The sequence below is a fragment of the Fusarium graminearum genome, chromosome 3 (assembly GCF_000240135.3).
Source record: "Fusarium graminearum PH-1 chromosome 3, whole genome shotgun sequence".
In the NCBI taxonomy this organism is placed as follows: domain Eukaryota; kingdom Fungi; phylum Ascomycota; class Sordariomycetes; order Hypocreales; family Nectriaceae; genus Fusarium; species Fusarium graminearum.
This window is the reverse complement of record NC_026476.1, coordinates 1,305,477-1,322,760: the sequence shown is the minus strand read 5'-3', so window position 1 is coordinate 1,322,760 and position 17,284 is coordinate 1,305,477. Positions and strand designations below refer to the sequence as shown.

Genomic DNA, 17,284 nt, shown 5'->3' with positions numbered 1-17,284 from the left:
TCATCCCACATCCATTCTCGACTTCATCAAAGTGCCACCTTCCACGTCCCACTTGTACCCCATATCTCTCTCTACCTCACCTCGACCATCACCAACACGAGTCCCTTGATCTCAATTCTTGTTTCGTAAGGGGGCCTGGCTTTCATCGCATACGAAACCATCACCGTGTGCATCACAGGACCTTGATCGAATCTTCCTCCCATCTCTTACCCCTCCTCCATCAAAACCGCAAAAATGTCCCACCCAAGAATAGAAGAGGTCTCGGACAGCGACTTCGACTCTGACCCAGCCGAGGCCGACATCGATGACTTTGCCGACTCCGATATCATGCGCCGCGTTGAACCCTCGTCCGCCCCCATAAAAGCTCCCGCTCCTCCTCACCAGGAACCCGCCATCGTACCCGCCGATGCTCCCGTCGGAAGCACCATGCCTGCCTCGGCCGATCGCTCTGCCTACGCCGATTTCCAATGCCTTTACCCCGTCTACTTTGACGCCTCGCGGTCTCGCGCCGAGGGTCGTCGTGTGAGCGCTGAATTGGCTGTCAAGGACCCTCTTGCGCGGGAGATCGCAAATGCCTGCTCGCGACTACGACTGCAAACGCTGTTTGAGCCCGAAAAGGTGCATCCCAAGGACTGGGCCAACCCTGGCCGTGTTAAGGTCGGTCTGAAGAAGTCGTCTGGCCACCCCGTCAAGAACAAGCACCACCTGTACCGCCTTGTCGCTGAGCATCTGCGCGACAACCCCACGACCGAAGACAGCCCCGGTTTGCGTGTCCGCATCGGTGGCCAACTGCAGCCCGAGCCCGGAAAGCCCTACCCCAAGCCTGCTGCGCCGCGAGGATGGAAGATGGGCGAGCTGGTGCCGTACCTGAGCGCTGCCATGACAGGCGGTGGTGTTTCGGAGAATCTGTTCAAGGATATGATGAAGGAGATGCAAGGTGGCGGAGATCCCATGTCAGCTCTTATGGGTGCGCAAGCAGGTGGCGGCGGTGGTGAAGAGAGCAGTGGTGGCGGCGGCAAGAAGAAGAAGGATAAGAAGGGTAAAGGAAAGGCATGAAAGTGACATTTACGGCATGTGGAAGGGAGAAGGAGGATGCTATGGTCTGGGACGTTAGAGATACCCAGGGATTCAGCATGATCACATATAAACAAAAAGACGAAATGATTCAAGAATTCAACTGAAAAAGATCCCTTTTTTTGGGAAATGATTTGACAAAACTTGCTACTATGTGGATTTGCTATTCGTTCGCTCTGATACGTAGAATATCCATCAAAAAAAACCATTGAAACCAATAAATTCACCAACAAAAGGGGTATGTAGTAATTCTATGATCAATCATACAGCCAAACGGCCCTGCAGAGCCTCCCACTCAGAAGAACCCACGATCTGAACCTCGCGTCCCGATCCGGGGACCATCTTTCCATTAGCACCAGGCAGCTTTATATGTAGACGAGCTGTCGTGGGTGCCTTCTTTCTCCTCTCGGCATTGGCCGCCTGGCCCTGGAGGACATGGGCCTTCTTGAGGACCGACTCTTGCCAGGCCCCCCAAGCGGCATAGTCTTCCATCTGCTTGGCGGCATGGTACTGTGGTGTTGATCGAGTAGGCTTCCAAGCAAGCTTATCTTTAGGCAGGGTGGAGAAGTCGTATACCGATGCTGAGGATGCCATCTTGACAAGCTCGCCGAGCACATCCTTGCCTTCGGTGGCGATCATGTTTCGGCGCTGCTCAGTGACAGAAGTAGGCTTCTTGAGCGGCTCAGCTAGCCACTCGTACTTGTGCTGCTCCGATGTGCGGGCACGGCGGTTATCTTCACGCAAGTATCGGACTGCCGATTGAAGACTCTCAATGTCCTTCTTGAGGGCATCCATCTCGCGTGCTGTGGCAACAGCGCGTTCTTGACCAGCCTTAGCACCAGCAGCATCGGCACCATCAGCATAAGCACGGCTGTCGCTGGCAATCTTCTTCCACTTGTCACGCTCTGATTCGAGGTTCTTAAGCTCACGGTCTTGCTTCTCTATATCCTCCTTGAGGCCTCCAATTTCTTGGCCGGAAGCCTCAAGCTCTTCCTGCAGCTTGGCAATGCGGTCAATGTTGGCCTGAGCATCCCGCATTCTGGACTCGAGGGTCTCAATCTTAAGAACAGCAGTGCTGAGATGCTCATCACGCTGGGCGATCGTGCGACGGGCCTCACTGTGTTCCTCCTTAATACGACGGAGTTCCTCTTCGGCGTCAACGGGGATGGTCTTGAGAGCCTTGAGCTCATGAGACCGCAGTCGCCATGGAGCAGTAGCAACGTCAAATTCTTGAACTTGGTCCAGGTCGGTGGCGAGTGATGCCAGATCTGAGATTTGGGTGGTGACATCCCGCAGCTTGGATAGGTAGGTGGAGAAGATGTCGGACTCGCTTGAGGTGCAGACTGCGAGAACGGTCTTATGAACAGAAGACTGGACCTCAACATATGTGAAGGGCTCATTTCGGCTTTCATCAGCGTGGAACAGATTGTGGAGGCCAAGACCGATTTGTCGCGCCAGATCAGCAAGTTCTTGAGTCGCTTCACAGCATTCGTCGAATGCCTCGTTAGTGTCAGGCAACAAAGACAGAGATCGTGTTCTCAAGTCCTGAAGAGCTCGTACAGCCTTGGCAGCGATGACCTTGGCACCTCGAGTGTTTGTGATAACTGCCTCAGACTTCTTGGAAAAGTGCTGAGCAAGCTCCTCGTCATCGCCCTCTGCAGGAACCACGCGCTGGACAAGACCTCGAAGGGTGTTGAAGGTAACGGCTGCAGAGTCAAGGTGGCTCTGCATGATGTTGGCCTTCATGTGGACATCATCCGCATAGTTGGCCAGGCTGTTTGAGATATGCACCTCTCCAAGATGAGAAAGAAGGGCGATAGTGCGGTGAAGCTCATCAGCGCATGTCTTCTCCTTCAGGTCATCTCGACGCAAGCCATCGATCCAGACGTTGAGGGCTCGCTCAACGGGCTCAAGTTCGTGCAAAGCGTTCTGGTACTTGGAGAATTGCTCAATGGTGCAATGTGTCATGTCGTTGACAAAGCGATCACACATGTTGGAAACCCAGACGAGCTTGTCTGAAGCGTCGCAACCAGCAAATACATCATCCTCATGTCCGGGGTGGGGCTGTCCGTTAAGTCGTTCTCGGATGAAGCTGTTGAGGAGGTTCGCCTTGAAGGCCACGCGACGGAAGCGAAGCAGAGAAAGGACGGAATCCTGGTCCTCCTTGTAGGTATCGGGAAGGAAGAGCTTCAGAATCTCCAAGTGCTGCTCAGCTTCCTGGGCTTCCAATCGTCGAAGCTCAAGGTCAATTGTCTTGACTTGAGCCTTGGATGCTGAGATCTGCAGCTTCATGTTGAGATCCATCATAGCACGAGATCGATCGTTGAGCTTCTCTGACTCGCCCTCTGTGACAGCCTGTGAAGCTCTCATATCATCCAAGTCGCTCTGCAGGCTTGTAACCAACTCCCGGAATCGTGAAAGAGTGTACTCCATATCTTCCAGTGCTTCTTCTTGCTGGCCTGCTCGTCGAGCCTGCTCAGCAATGACACTGTCCTTGAAATCCATTTCTTCCTGCATCTCCTTCTCGTTCTGGACGTGGTTAATCTCGAGCTCATCGTTGATTTCCTTCAGGCTTTCAAGATCATCAATGACAGCCTTGAGCTCTTCAATCTGCTCAGACATGCTCATGTTTCGTTCTGTTAAGTCTTCAATCATGTCTTCAGCGCCGAGTGCATTATCGAGTTGTTGGCGTAGATCTTCAACCGCAGATTCCGACTGTTCAAGCTTCTCTCTGCAGACGGAAAGCTCCTCCTTCATGGTGTTGAACTCCTTCATATCATCCTCCAATCCTGAGATTTGGTCTCTCAGTTCCTCTTCAGAGGCCTGAGTGAGGTCGCGTAGTCGTAACAGTGCTTCTCGTAATCGTTCATTTGTTCGTTCCATTTGCAACCATCCTGTGCTCGCTCGGTCCTCGGGAGTCATTCCCTTGCTGTATTCCTCGTTCTCTTCCTTCAATACTTCGACCTCTAGCTCCATCTCTTCCGCCTTTTCTTTGAGAGCATCTAATTCAGCCCTCAAAACCTCTGCCGTCTCCTCTGCCATCTCGCGATCGAGAGTGGCTAGTTCTAAAATGCTTTCATGCTCTTGCTGAAACTCTTCGATAGACTCTAATCGCATTTCCGCTTCTCTCAACAATTTCTTCAACTCAGCGTTCTCCTGTTGTTGAGGTTGATACTTTTGTTGGAGTTTTTGTATAACGCTCTCGAATTTGTCCCTTTCATTTTGCACTGTTTCGAGTTGCTTTAACTTGTCCCGATCCTCAGCTCGTTTGCGCTCCAAAACCTTGAGTTTGGCCTTGAGATCCTCGATTTCTCGACTTGCCGCCGTGCTTGCGGCAGGACGCGCTGCGCCAGCTGTGCTAGTCGATGAGACTTTCCGTGATGTAGGCGGTGTAGATTGTCGTGATGCCGGTCCTGCTGTAAGTTTCTCGAGGGCTTTAGTTCTTGCCTGAACTGGGCTTCTGGGTTGGGGTGAAAGAATGTCTCCATTATCATTAGGGGGAGGTGAAATAACTTCCTCCCTATCCGACGAGCCCCTTCGTGCTTGAGAATCGACGGATTGTCGTCTAGCAGCCGAACCTGGACGCGATGGTCCTCCCAACGACATACGACTGTTGGTGGTCCTTGGCGGCGCTGCTCCAGGTCTTGATATCGTTGAAGATGTAGATACTTGTCTTGTTGTTCGCGCGATCGGTGGTGGAGGACCCATAGGTGTACGACCTCCCCCAACTGAAGCGCGCGGTTTCGCTCCTACAGACGGGGCACGCGAGCCAGAAGGTGTTCCCGTCCGAGAGACGGAATTGCTCGAGACACCACTTAGTTGCTTCGTAGGAGACTTTGTGGGAGACTTAACGAATGTTAGCATTCAACTAAACGAGTATACGTCAGAACCTACCCTTGCAAGACTCGTCGGCCGCGCCGCTCTAGGGACCGGACTCGGACTGGGTGCATTCAGGCTCTTTCTCCTACCCAAGCCTGCATCTCCCGCCGCGCTCGACGCCCTTCCTGAAGCCGGGTTGTAGCTACTCGGCCTTGAAGGTTTTCGAGCTGGTGGTTTTGGTGTTGGGGCTTGCGCTATAATGGTAGCCATCACAGGCTTGACAAACATGCCATAGCCCATGGGGCAATCGAAGTAACGCTCTCCCTGAACACTGCCATCGTTTTTGCCCGATTTATCCTCCAATTCGACTCCTATCCACTCGCCGACCTGAAAGTGTGTAGCTCCAGCGAAGCGGACAATGGCTTTACGGCCATCGTTGAGCTGGACAGTCTGCCCAGGCTTGAAATCTGGCATTATGATATATTGTGGAAATCGTGGGGCATCGTGCCGACGTCGCTATTATATGGAGTTCTTGTCGCGATGTCGTTGAGCTCGCCGTTGGTTGTTGGTATGTACGGTATGGAAGTCTCCTGAGTCGCGTATTGATTAGAGGGGACCTCTAGCTCTGTGAACGTAGCGTCGGGTCCCTCAAGTCGGGGGCGCGTTTACCTTCGGATAAATTGCTTTGGCGGCAATCACAATCATTCCCGGCGGTTAGCGGTCAGGTACGTACCGTGTATGCAGGGGTGGCTGAACTCTCACTCCACCAGCTTACAGGGGGGGCCAATAACTTCAACCAGCATCACTTGTAAGACGTCAACCGTAGGACAAAGCTTTGCAACATTTCTTTATTCTCAAACTCTGTTGGTTGTTAGCTCGACTTCCAGATTTAGCTTCAGTAAACAATCGTCGCTAGAAACCGTTTGATCAAACACGTTGAGTTTATTGACTCCGCCAACTCCAAATCCCTCCCTGCCTACCTAGATATGTATGTACTGTGCTCGAGATGATGAGGAATGTAATACTAAATAAAGCAAATTGCCGGTTCTCCCTTCCACCTTCTCGACCTAAGAAGCTGTTTTGTACTCTTGTATGTTGCCAAATGCGACCGCAGCAATAAATTTTCCCTCCAAATCATGCCAGGCCAACTCCAAAACACCATAACTCTTACAACGCGGTGCAATCAATCCGTCTTGTCGCGACTCTCGCGGAAGCTGCCTCCTCTCACCCACTCAACCACCTCAAAAGCTAGACGTCGTTCAGTGGCCTCGTCCATGTCCTTGCCCACAGCGATTCTGACAATCATAAGCCCGACCCGTACATCAACTGATCCACAAGCCGCAATCTCCTCTTCCAGACTAGGCTTCACATACACCACAAGATCAGGGTCAACAGTGCCACGCCAAAGTGTGGCCATCCATTGCCAGTGATCGACAGGTGCGTACGCGTCAGAGATAGGCACTGTACAAGCAAACTCGTCTGAAAGGGTGAGACTGAACCCTTCCTTGATCAGTGCCACAGGCGTCTTTGTCCTTACGCCATCGCCTCGGCTCCTCTTAGGAGCATTGTCCTCGTCCATAGAGCCACGTCGAGAAATTGTCGGTGACTCGGAGTCCCTCTCCATCTCGGAACCGGATGGTGACTCTATGTGGCCAGCAATATGCTTTACCATCTCTCGTGACTTTTTGTGCCAGTGGATCATGGTTTCGAAGCATGCTGTGAATCGGGTATCTGGATCCAGTGATTCTTCTTCTCTTTGTGAGCCCCGTCGTGCAGCGCTTAGCTCGCCATCCGTCTCCTTACCCCATGTCTTGAGTGCAACTTCGTTGGATAGCAAGAGGGTTCGTTCGACTAGAGAAGCAATCTGCTTCAAAAGTCGCGGCTTCGGTCCCTCAATCGCAATCACGGCACCTCGCTTCTCTGCGTCCTTGCTATCAGGTCTAATCGTGGTGCGGTTGATCTTGGAGAGGACTTCCAGTTTGCGGTTGAATGGGATAGACATAACCATGGCCTCGACGCTTCTGGCTTGGGGATCCCGAGGGGTAGAGATCCCAAGCCCAGTAATCGGGGTTTGTAACTGACGAACATCGTCCGGTGATATGGTGGGCGACATTGGTCCAGCAGTCTGCAGAGGAGGGAGCCGTAGAGACTCATCGTAGGCTTTTCGGCCACGGTACTCTTGGTCACTCCATGGTCCTCCAGCTGCAGGTCGCGGAGGAGGCGGCATTGGACCAGACCTTGATCGAGTAAAATGCGGCTCAGGGAGAGGAGTAACGGGATATGGCCGTGGATGAACCGCACCCATCGACATTGTTCGTGCTACAGGTGAAGACACAGCGTGGTAACCGCCAGTTGAGTTGAAGCGGCGCCTCTTCATCTCTGGAGCCTCAGGTTCATAGTCGTCCACATCTCGGTAAGCAGGTCGCTGTATTGGAAGGCGCTGTCTCATGAGAGGCAAGTTACCATAACTTCCACGGCGAGCCGCCTCTGCTTCCTCACCTCGAAAGCCTGGTGTATATGGATACGGAACAGCTTTGTCTTCTGGTGCTGACAGTGTAGGAAATGGGGTGGGAGGTGTTTGGGGAGTCACGATGCAGCGCAGGTTACACCTGGGGCATCTGCCAGAGTCGTCTCCTGATAAGGAGCCAGATCTGAGCCCCTGGGCCTTGTTTCCACGTCTAGGTTGGTAGCGATAGTCAGGATACTGTCTTTGATGGCGTTGCTTTTCTTCGTCTGCTAATCCCTTCCAGTTATCTTTGACTTCTTGGGGCTCGTCTTTCCACTGCTCTCCGATGATCTTTGAGATGTCAGGGTTAGAGAGGTTAGGGTTGCGAGCAACAACCTGAGCTTGATGATGCTGGCGATACAGTATGAATGCTACACATGCATCGTGTCAGTAAGGGGAAATCATGAGTAGTCAGAGCAAATCTGGTCTGAAAGGGGTGCTGCCACTATCCACAAACTCCATACAATCAACATCGCGATGATGTTTTGAACTCAACAAAGAAAGATGCAACTCACCATTTCGAGGTCTTGGAATCTTTGGTACTGGAGCACAGAGACAAATATCTCTTGTCCCTTCACTACTGGCCATGCTGGTAGGCGTGCTCAACTGAAGCCTCTCGAGTCTACCGTAGCTTGCATCAACAGTGTTGATGGAAGCGGCACGTTTTCTACTCAGACCAGAAGTGCGAGGACTAGGTGAGTCCGGAGTATCGGGCAAGGCACGAAACCGGGGTCTGCCGTAGTCATCGGAATCCATGGGGGAGGAGTGGGCCGGGGTCATAGCCTGGGACGGCGTAACCAAAGAGATGACCTGTGTCATTTTTGCTTTCATTGGGGGCTGGCTGTCTGTATATGACAAACTAACGGGAAGAGAGCAGGTCAAGCAAGGTACCTGTCGATTGGGGATATGCTAACCTTGTACCCCTGGTGGCGTATAGTGATGTCGTCGAGCAAGCAGAAAAGCTGATATGTGAAATGAGACGAGATGAAACGAGAGTTGATATAACGAACGCATAGCCCCAAGCAAAGGGCAGATTATAAGAAGTGATGAGGCAGAGGCCTCGGTTGACACGATGATGCTCCTTGTTCAAGAAGATAATTTCGTCTTCTTTTTTCCCTCTTTTAGCTCAAAGAAGATGGGCCGGTAGGCGGTTCTGGATGTGTTGGGAGCACAGTCTGTGCAGTGCCAAGCTCTTTGTGTGTGAAAGGCAGCCCATTCAGTAGCTTCTAGAGAACAATGAAACTGCACCAGTCTCTTCTCTGCGTTTCTTTCACGGCCTAAACTTGGAAATTAGGCGCGTTTTCATTATCGTTTGCTCTCTTTGATCTGCCTCGTCTCGTCTCCCCTTCGTTTCTTTTCTTATCACCTCGCTGTCCTGCTCTTGCGTTGACTCGTGTTTTTCTTTCTTTCTTCGTTTGAACCAAACTCTCCCCACGGTGTTCCTTCTGCCAAATTCAGAATAAATTAAACGTTCTGATGAGCCGGTGATTAATTAGAGTGAATAGCGTACATCACGCATGCATGTTTCGGTACTCTGCTGTTTGGACTGAAGCTTGGTCCTGCGTTTGATCTGTCGGCAACTCTCCGCAGCCTCATCCACTAGGAATCATACAGCGGCAGCAGGGAACAAGGTATTTTCCACAGCCGGGAGCGGTACCTGGTAATGTAGGACGAAAAAAGAGACAGGATCTATTAATGAGTGAAAGAAAGTGAGCGTGTGAGTGTGAGTGTGAGTGTGAGTGCCAATATGATAGGACCCAACGAAACGGAACGGGAGGCAAGAAACGCACAACGAGAACCATGACCCACGGACTTTGCCATGATATATCACCTTTCCTCCCTTTTCTCCCTGGTTGATCTTTTTGTCTTCATATGTGAAGCACGTCCTCTCATTATGATGTGGGCGAATACCGTCCACCCGAATGGTCCGGGCACTCACTCTCTTCCTTACCCCTTGTCTAAACTCAGCCTCTTTTCAACCTTAACAATGCTATGATGTGTCTACTTCCCTATCTTGTGATGTGCTATGCTATGCAATGCCGGAATGTGGACTATGTCTGGTCTTGGTCTGGGGCTGGAATGCTCAAGACTGAAACAAAGACAATGTCGTCTCCGAAATGATGTACGGTGCACGTGATGAACAGACTGACATGTACCCCTTGTTTCTAACCAGATACAGAATACGGGCCAACAATTCAAGGCTTAAAGACGGCAGCTGAAATGAGATGGGATTGGTAACGCAGGATTGCTGCGGGTGTGTCCCCCAATCCCATCCGGCATCTTCCTTGGCCTGTGTTGAAAGATCAAAGGGCTTGTGGGAGGGGTCACTTTGTTGTTTAATCAGAATCTGAGTCTAGGCTTCATTAGCATAACATAGCATAGCATAGCATAGCATAGCATAGCATAATGGGCGAACAATACAAGGGAGGGAGACTTGCTCAAAGGGAGCTAAACTCAGGCAGGGATTTGCAAATGGCATTCTCGTAACGATGTTGTCAATGTGAGCCAGCCCGACGCCAATCCTCTGTAGTAGTATTCCATGGTTCCCTATCAAGTACACAATAGCTAGAGGTCAGGTGTTTTCCCATCTGCCAGTAGCCCCCTTTAAAAATAGTAATTATGACACGTCTTCCCTCACACCCAGCGCCTTTCAGACCAAAAATTCAGCTTCCTCCGAGGCCATCTCCAATTTACGCGAGGTATCCTCGCCCGGCCTCGCTGCTGAGAAGGGCGGCGCTTCGGCTTGCATCTAGGAACAGGTCTTCACACTCAGCAACATCCTGCACGTCGATTTGCGAGCGACCGTTGGCCTTGGCAAGAATGCTGTCTCTTCAGTCAGTCATCATGTCTCAGATCAACTCGACTCAGGGTCTCCCCTTTCGCCATAATGACTTGGACTTACCTCGCAGGGGTTAGGAGCTGCAGACAATACCGCAGGCTAATGCGGACACCGTGTTCAGAGATCTTGTCAATGGCAGCATCTGACACTGAGACGCCCTCGGTTGTCGATCGTATCCGGACAATACGCTTAATTTCATCTGCTTCATAGGGCGTTGTGGGGATAATGAGCATTCGTGCGAGAAAGTCAGAGGGGATTCCGTGGGCTGCGACAATGTCGTCAGTGCCTCTGATGGTGCACATTCCCCGGTTGGAAGCCAAAACCACGATGGGGGCGATGGGCGATTCGAGGGCTCTGTTCAGGTAAGTGAAACACTCCACATCGAGCATGTGAGCCTATTAAGCAGATTGATTAGTTATACAGTTCCGAGTTTAAAACGAGAGGAGTGGAAGCGTTACCTCATCGATAAACAAAACACCAGGCACAAGCTCAGCGACACCCTGGTCGATGTACTTGCTGACCACTTTGTTGATCTCGCCACGCAGCTTGTCCGTAATCTCCGTCATCTTGGGCTTCATCAGCTGGCCCATCATACTCATAATGTCTTGGCCGCCTTGGGGACGAGAATTGGCCACATCCAAGTCGTGCAGCGAAACATCCTGTACGATTTCCTTCTTCTTGTGCACCTCGCCCTTGGGAATGGGCACATACTCCTCCGCCTCGAGATCGAATTCCGTAGCATAGGCGTCAGATCGTCCGACTCGTTTGCAGGCACCGGTGTTCGCTTCGATATAGATAACATCGCCGACTGTAACTCTCTCCTTCTGGATCGCCTCGTAGATACTAGGGTCGAGGCGAAGCTTCTTTTGTCCCTTTGCGCTCTTGAGTCCAATCAGCAGCGTGCTGATGGTCTTGCCGTAGCCGCCTAGAGGGTTTTCAGCCTCCTCGGGTGTGAGTTCTGTGACCTCTCCTTCGTACACCTCCTTCGTCTCTCGGACCTTGAGGCCAATGGCTCTTCGGAAGTTCTCCATCAACATCTCGGTCTTTTTCACTTCGGCCGAGTAGATTTCGCTGCCGACGATAGGACAGAATGGGATCTTGGTTCCCAACTCTTGGCTGATGGCGAGCGCCAAAGCTGTCTTTCCGGTTCCAGGACCTCCCGCGAGCAGAACACCTCGGCCGGCCATCTTCTGAGCTCGAATCAAGTCTACCACAACACCACAGGACTAAATGCAGATACGTAAGCATTGATTAGTGTAACTCGCATGTTTCGATCCTTACCTCGCGCGCGGCTGCTTGGCCGACAAAACCGGCCGCCTGCTTCTCTGCATATCCGTCGGATTTCAAGCCCAAGCCCTTGATATGAGTATGGGCAGCCGTACGGTTGTCTCGCTTGTTGCCCTTGACCTCGCTGATTTGGACCATGGTGCCGACAGGTGTCGAATCGATCGACTGATGTGTATTATTGTATCGGTTTTATCGGCGCGGTGATTCGGCTTGTAGGAGGATGTTTTTCTTGCCGGGTGGTTGAGTTCAATGGTGATGGTTGGTGTCGCGAAAGCTTCTAAATATTTGCGACAGAAGCTGAGCCAACGAGCAGCTCTCGATACCAGGCGCGTCCGCGCTATGACGATCACGTGCAAAAATTCGGTGACGCCTACCCGGTAGTTGCTTCCTACGGCATTCTAGTCGTGATTTTGGATTGAACCCTTTGTAATATAGTATTTAAACTTAATGTGCTTTTATCATATAATGTTTGAGTCTCTTAGTCCGTTGCATTCTTACTCCGTTTCTAGATTCAAAGCATGACGGGATAAAGTGTTGTGCTAACAGGTACTCTCTCTACCTTACAGGGGTACACGACATCGGTTGTACATTACAGTGATGTTGGCAACTATAACACAATCAACTCACATCGTAAACTACATTTATGACTGGGCTCATGAAACCTTACCTTGAAGAATTCACTTTAATATTTTTGGTGCCCATGCTGCCATGTCAGGCACAGATCATGATAGCCTAAGGATCCTAAACACGTGGATTAGACTGTTCTCATGATGAGTGTTCTGAATATGAAACGTTAGAGGGTTCAAGAAGAATGATGAAGCAGTTTATCAAGGGTTTCCAGTGCAAGATATGAACAAAGTAAAGATTCAATGTTGATACCTCACAGTGAATATTCCAGCTCAATGAATTGTCGGCTTAATCCAACTTGCCGTATTACTATTACATCTCGCAACTTTTAGACGTCGTCTAGGATAGTTGGTCAGAGGTTGTTACCTAAAGGCTAGTGGTGGCATCCACGTAATCTGTCAGGAACGGGCATCTACGTTTAGCTACCGCCACGCCCCACTGAGCTACTTGTAGGTACTTTGTTCAAGGGGCAATTGCCTCGTTTTAAGAGGTACCTGCCTGAACCTCTAACTGGTAGTGGGACATTTTTGGAGGTTGCGCCTCCCAAATGACGCTTAACTATAGCGTACTCAGGCTGCGACAATGGTAATGCTCTGGTCTTGAAATAATCTGTCCCCTTATGAGCCAAGCAACGAGTCACCATTTCTCAACGAACAAACACCTGCTGCACAAAAGGAAACAACAACTGGTTTCTATTCCACTCTTTGTCATATTAACCAACCATACGAGCTCGCCAGCAAGACGACCGACCCGTGGATCCCTTTGCGACTTTGACCCTGGAATAAATGCGACACGGATAAGAGACTCCATACCAAAGATTGACGACCGCCAACGACACGACATACAGGTGGATAATAGAGACATAATCACATGCCCATACTCAGCAACGAGAACGAAGGAATAGCGTCTTGAAAGACGAAGAATACCAATAAAAAGGAAAATTACAGCTCTGTTGCATCACCGCCACAGCATGTCTGCGGAGCACTGCTAGCTGTCCATCTCCCATAACTTCACCACTCCCACACAACACATTCTGTCCCTCCTTATCACCAGGAGTGTAGTCAGGGATGCCGCCCTCACAACAATACCGCCCTTCCGACCCACCCGATTCGCCTACGAATGACTCGGACTCCGATCTCGATCTTGACATCCAGGAGCTCGACCCAATATCAACCACACCAGCTCCAAGGGCCACCAAAGAGCATCCTCCCACCGAGCCCGAGACTTCGCGGATAGCCCTGCGAAACCTTCGTATGGGTGGACTGCGGCGTGCTGGAAAGCGGAATCGGGGGTACGGTGACCTCGGTCGGGATAGAGATGGAAACGACGAGCACTCTGAGGCATTGTTGGGAGACCGTAACAGCAGCACGCCCCAATGGTCAGAAGGAAGTGGCTACAATGAAGATGACCAGCCGTTACTAGGAGGCCAGCCTTCACAAGGTCGAAGGTCCATCAACTCGGATAGAGTCTCCTCACGGTTACGGCTTCCTAGTTTCATGTCGAGTTCCAAGAAATCAGACACGAACGACGCCGAGGACCGAGAAGACGATGACCCCTCTTCATCCCGACATGTTGCTGTAGGCTCAACTCAGCCCGTACGCTTTCCGAACAACATTATCTCAAACGCCAAGTACACCGCCTTGACATTCCTCCCAATCACTCTCTACAACGAATTCTCCTTCTTCTTTAATATGTACTTCCTTCTCGTGGCACTATCGCAGGCGATACCTGCCCTGAGAATTGGTTATCTGCTCACATATATCGCCCCGTTGGCATTTGTGCTTTGTATCACCATGGGAAAAGAGGCGTTTGACGATATTGCTCGGCGGCGAAGAGATACTGAAGCCAACTCGGAGGAATATAAAGTCATTGTCTTTCAGGATGCCGATTTGACACAGACTCCAGTTCGTCAAAGGAAACTGCTCAAGTCAGAGGTGTTGCAGAAGCATTCAAGAAAGAAATCCAAGGGAGCCCGAGAGAATCTCTCTGATATTCTGGAAGAGGAGAACGTTGAGGCGCCACCTCCATCTTCACGAGCCATTGAGGTCAGCCGCAAGTCCAAGGACTTGAAGGTTGGTGATGTTCTCAAACTTACAAAGGGCCAACGTGTACCCGCCGATGTTGTTATATTGAAATGCTTATCTTCCGAAGTGCCCGCGCCTGCACCTATTCCCGAGGAACCTGCGGAAGAAGAGACACTATTAGCATTCGATGGCGAGGAGCCACAAGGGAAAGGAAAGCAACCTGCTGAAGCGGCTCCAGAACAAGAGGCGGAAAGTGGACCAGGAGGTGAGACCTTCATCAGGACTGATCAGTTGGATGGTGAGACGGATTGGAAGCTCCGACTTGCTTCACCACTTACGCAAAATCTACCAACCGAGGAGTTCGTCCGTCTTCGTGTTACTGGCGGAAAGCCAGACAGAAAGGTCAACGAGTTTTTGGGTACAATTGAGCTGGTCGAGTCTCGGAAGGATGCATTGGCACATCATGCGACAGTAGGGGAGTCTGATGCATCCCATACGGCTGCCCTGTCGATCGACAACACGGCCTGGGCCAACACTGTCATCGCCTCCCAGGCCACGACGCTGGCTGTCATCATGTACACTGGTCCCCAAACACGCTCTGCCCTTTCTACAGCCCCTTCTCGTTCCAAGACTGGTTTGCTGGAATACGAGATCAATTCCTTGACCAAGATATTGTGTGCACTGACATTGGCTCTCTCAATTATTCTTGTCGCACTCGAGGGTTTCGGTAATACCAAAGACAATGTTTGGTACGTCAAGATCATGCGATTCTTGGTTCTGTTCTCTACTATTGTTCCCATCAGTCTTCGTGTCAACCTTGATATGGGAAAAAGCGCATATTCTTGGTTCATTCAACGTGACCCTGGTATGCCTGGGGCAGTCGTTCGAACAAGTACTATTCCTGAAGATCTTGGCCGCATTGAATACCTACTCAGTGATAAGACTGGCACGTTGACCCAGAACGAAATGGAGATGAAGAAAATACACGTTGGAACGGTGTCCTACGCAAACGAAGCAATGGATGAAGTATCGGCATATGTCAAGCAAGGCTTTTATGTCCCGCCATCGACGGATCATGTCTCCCAGAACATGCTCATTACTCCTTCATCTACGTATTCCAGCTCTGCAAACATAGGTACGACACGTACAAGACGCGAGATCGGCACTCGTGTTCGTGATGTCGTGCTCGCTCTTGCTCTCTGTCACAACGTCACGCCTACTGTTGATATTGAGGACGGCAAGGAGGTTACTGGATATCAAGCATCTTCACCTGACGAGATTGCTATCGTCAAATGGACTGAATCCGTTGGTTTGAAACTGGTGTACCGTGATCGCAAGAGCATGGTACTGGAGTACGCCAACAGCAAGAGACCGGTGGTTCGCGTGCGGATTCTCGATGTTTTCCCTTTCACTTCCGAAGGCAAACGCATGGGTATCATTGTCCACTTCCATGAGGATGCCAGTGTTAAGAACCCTAGCCTGTCAAGTGGTGAAATCTGGTTCTTCCAGAAGGGTGCTGACACAGTCATGAGCTCTATTGTTGCGTCAAACGATTGGCTTGATGAAGAAACTGCTAACATGGCACGCGAAGGATTGCGCACGCTTGTCGTTGGCCGCAAGAAACTTTCCTACGGCCAGTATCAAGAATTCGCTGCTCGGTACCAGACAGCATCGCTTTCTATTAGCGGACGTGATGCTGGCATGCAACGCGTGGTCTCCCATTATCTCGAAAATGAACTAGAACTCATTGGCGTCACCGGTGTAGAGGACAAGCTCCAGAAAGATGTTAAACCGTCCTTGGAGCTTCTTCGCAATGCTGGTATCAAGATTTGGATGTTGACTGGTGACAAGGTTGAGACTGCTAGATGTGTGGCAGTTAGCTCCAAGCTTGTGGCACGTGGTCAATACATCTACACGGTTTCGAAGCTCACGAAGAAGGACAATGCTCAGGAGCATCTTGACTTCCTCCGAAGCAAGACGGATGCTTGTCTCCTCGTGGATGGCGACAGTCTGGCCCTCTTTCTCACGCACTTCCGCCTCGAATTCATCTCTATCGCCGTTCAACTGCCTACTGTTGTTGCTTGCCGTTGCTCGCCAAACCAAAAAGCCGAGGTTGCTAAGCTCATCCGCGAGTACACCAAGAAGCGCGTGTGCTGTATTGGCGATGGTGGCAACGATGTATCCATGATTCAAGCTGCCGATGTCGGTGTTGGTATTGTTGGTAAGGAGGGTCGACAGGCCAGTTTGGCTGCCGACTTTTCGATCGAGCAGTTCTGTCACCTGGTCAAGCTCTTGGTCTGGCATGGCCGAAACAGTTATAAGCGTAGTGCTAAGCTTGCACAATTTGTTATCCATCGTGGCCTGATCATTGCTGTATGCCAGACTATGTACAGTATTGCCATCAAGTTTGAGCCTGAGGGTTTGTACAAGGTAAGTTTCATACTGTGGTGTCGTTCTATTCCTGTGACTAACATCTGTAGGATTGGCTTCTTGTTGGCTATGCTACTTGTTATACTGCAGCCCCTGTGCTGTCACTTGTACTCGACAAGGACGTTGACGAAGACCTCGCCAATCTTTACCCTGAGCTTTACAAGGAGCTGACAACTGGACGTTCTCTCTCATACAGGACCTTCTTCGTCTGGGTATTGGTGTCAATCTATCAAGGTGGTATGATCCAGGGATTGTCACAGATTCTCACCGAAGTCGATGGCCCCAAGATGGTCGCTGTCAGTTATACTGTCCTTGTCCTCAACGAACTTCTTATGGTGGCTATTGAAATCACCACCTGGCATCCCATCATGATCATCAGCATTATTGGTACTTTCCTTTTGTATATTGGTTCCATACCGTTCTTGGGCGGGTACTTTGACCTCGAGTTCTTAATAACTTGGTAAGTCATCTCCTTTCTAGTTTCAGCTGCAGCTTACTTACGCCGTTGAAGGGGATTTGTCTGGCGTGTTCTGGCCATCGGTGCTATTTCCCTGGTACCACCATACGCTGGCAAGCTGATTAGGAGGACAATGAAGCCTCCATCTTACAGGAAGGTTCAAAATCGTTAAGTCATCATGTCATGGGTTTGGAGTTTTGTACTGGCGTTGGATGACCACG

The 17,284-nt window shown here is 50.7% G+C and overlaps 5 protein-coding genes across 5 annotated transcripts; 2 read left to right on the top strand and 3 right to left on the bottom strand.

Moving 5' to 3' along the window:
- Positions 1 to 60: 60 nt before the first annotated feature.
- FGSG_05153 (uncharacterized protein) lies at positions 61 to 1,154 on the top strand. The gene has a single exon (XM_011325354.1). The coding sequence runs from the start codon at positions 235 to 237 to the stop codon at positions 1,054 to 1,056; it is 822 nt and encodes a 273-aa protein (XP_011323656.1). The 5' UTR covers positions 61 to 234; the 3' UTR covers positions 1,057 to 1,154.
- A 181-nt stretch (positions 1,155 to 1,335) lies between these two features.
- Positions 1,336 to 5,367, bottom strand: FGSG_05152 (dynactin; the record flags this gene model as incomplete). The annotated part of the gene is made up of 2 exons (XM_011325353.1): positions 1,336 to 4,920; positions 4,969 to 5,367. 2 exons carry the CDS (start codon positions 5,365 to 5,367, stop codon positions 1,336 to 1,338), a joined length of 3,984 nt encoding a protein of 1,327 aa, XP_011323655.1.
- Positions 5,368 to 6,076: 709 nt separating this feature from the next.
- On the bottom strand, positions 6,077 to 8,218 carry FGSG_05151 (uncharacterized protein; the record flags this gene model as incomplete). Its single annotated transcript, XM_011325352.1, has 2 exons — positions 6,077 to 7,770; positions 7,915 to 8,218. The coding sequence occupies 2 exons, from the start codon at positions 8,216 to 8,218 to the stop codon at positions 6,077 to 6,079; spliced, it is 1,998 nt and encodes a 665-aa protein (XP_011323654.1).
- Positions 8,219 to 9,905: 1,687 nt separating this feature from the next.
- Positions 9,906 to 11,466, bottom strand: FGSG_05150 (uncharacterized protein). The gene is made up of 3 exons (XM_011325351.1): positions 10,697 to 11,466; positions 10,302 to 10,633; positions 9,906 to 10,222 (listed from the first exon to the last, which is right to left on the bottom strand). Exons 1-3 carry the CDS (start codon positions 11,423 to 11,425, stop codon positions 10,090 to 10,092), a joined length of 1,194 nt encoding a protein of 397 aa, XP_011323653.1. The 5' UTR covers positions 11,426 to 11,466; the 3' UTR covers positions 9,906 to 10,089.
- Positions 11,467 to 13,219: 1,753 nt separating this feature from the next.
- Positions 13,220 to 17,235, top strand: FGSG_05149 (uncharacterized protein; the record flags this gene model as incomplete). Its single annotated transcript, XM_011325350.1, has 3 exons — positions 13,220 to 16,606; positions 16,657 to 17,066; positions 17,118 to 17,235. The coding sequence occupies 3 exons, from the start codon at positions 13,220 to 13,222 to the stop codon at positions 17,233 to 17,235; spliced, it is 3,915 nt and encodes a 1,304-aa protein (XP_011323652.1).
- Between the last annotated feature and the right edge of the window lie 49 nt (positions 17,236 to 17,284).

What these genes read in the sequence shown, in the direction of transcription:
- FGSG_05150 (XM_011325351.1), bottom strand. Translation starts at nt 11,425, where the DNA reads ATGGCCGGCCGAGGTGTTCTGCTCGCGGGAGGTCCTGGAACCGGAAAG. An exon ending in GTGTTTTGTTTATCGATGAG is followed by an intron (nt 10,634 to 10,696) that starts GTAACGCTTCCA and finishes TCTGCTTAATAG; the next exon opens with GCTCACATGCTCGATGTGGA. An exon ending in CAGCTCCTAACCCCTGCGAG is followed by an intron (nt 10,223 to 10,301) that starts GTAAGTCCAAGT and finishes CTGAAGAGACAG; the next exon opens with CATTCTTGCCAAGGCCAACG.
- FGSG_05153 (XM_011325354.1), top strand. Translation starts at nt 235, where the DNA reads ATGTCCCACCCAAGAATAGAAGAGGTCTCGGACAGCGACTTCGACTCT.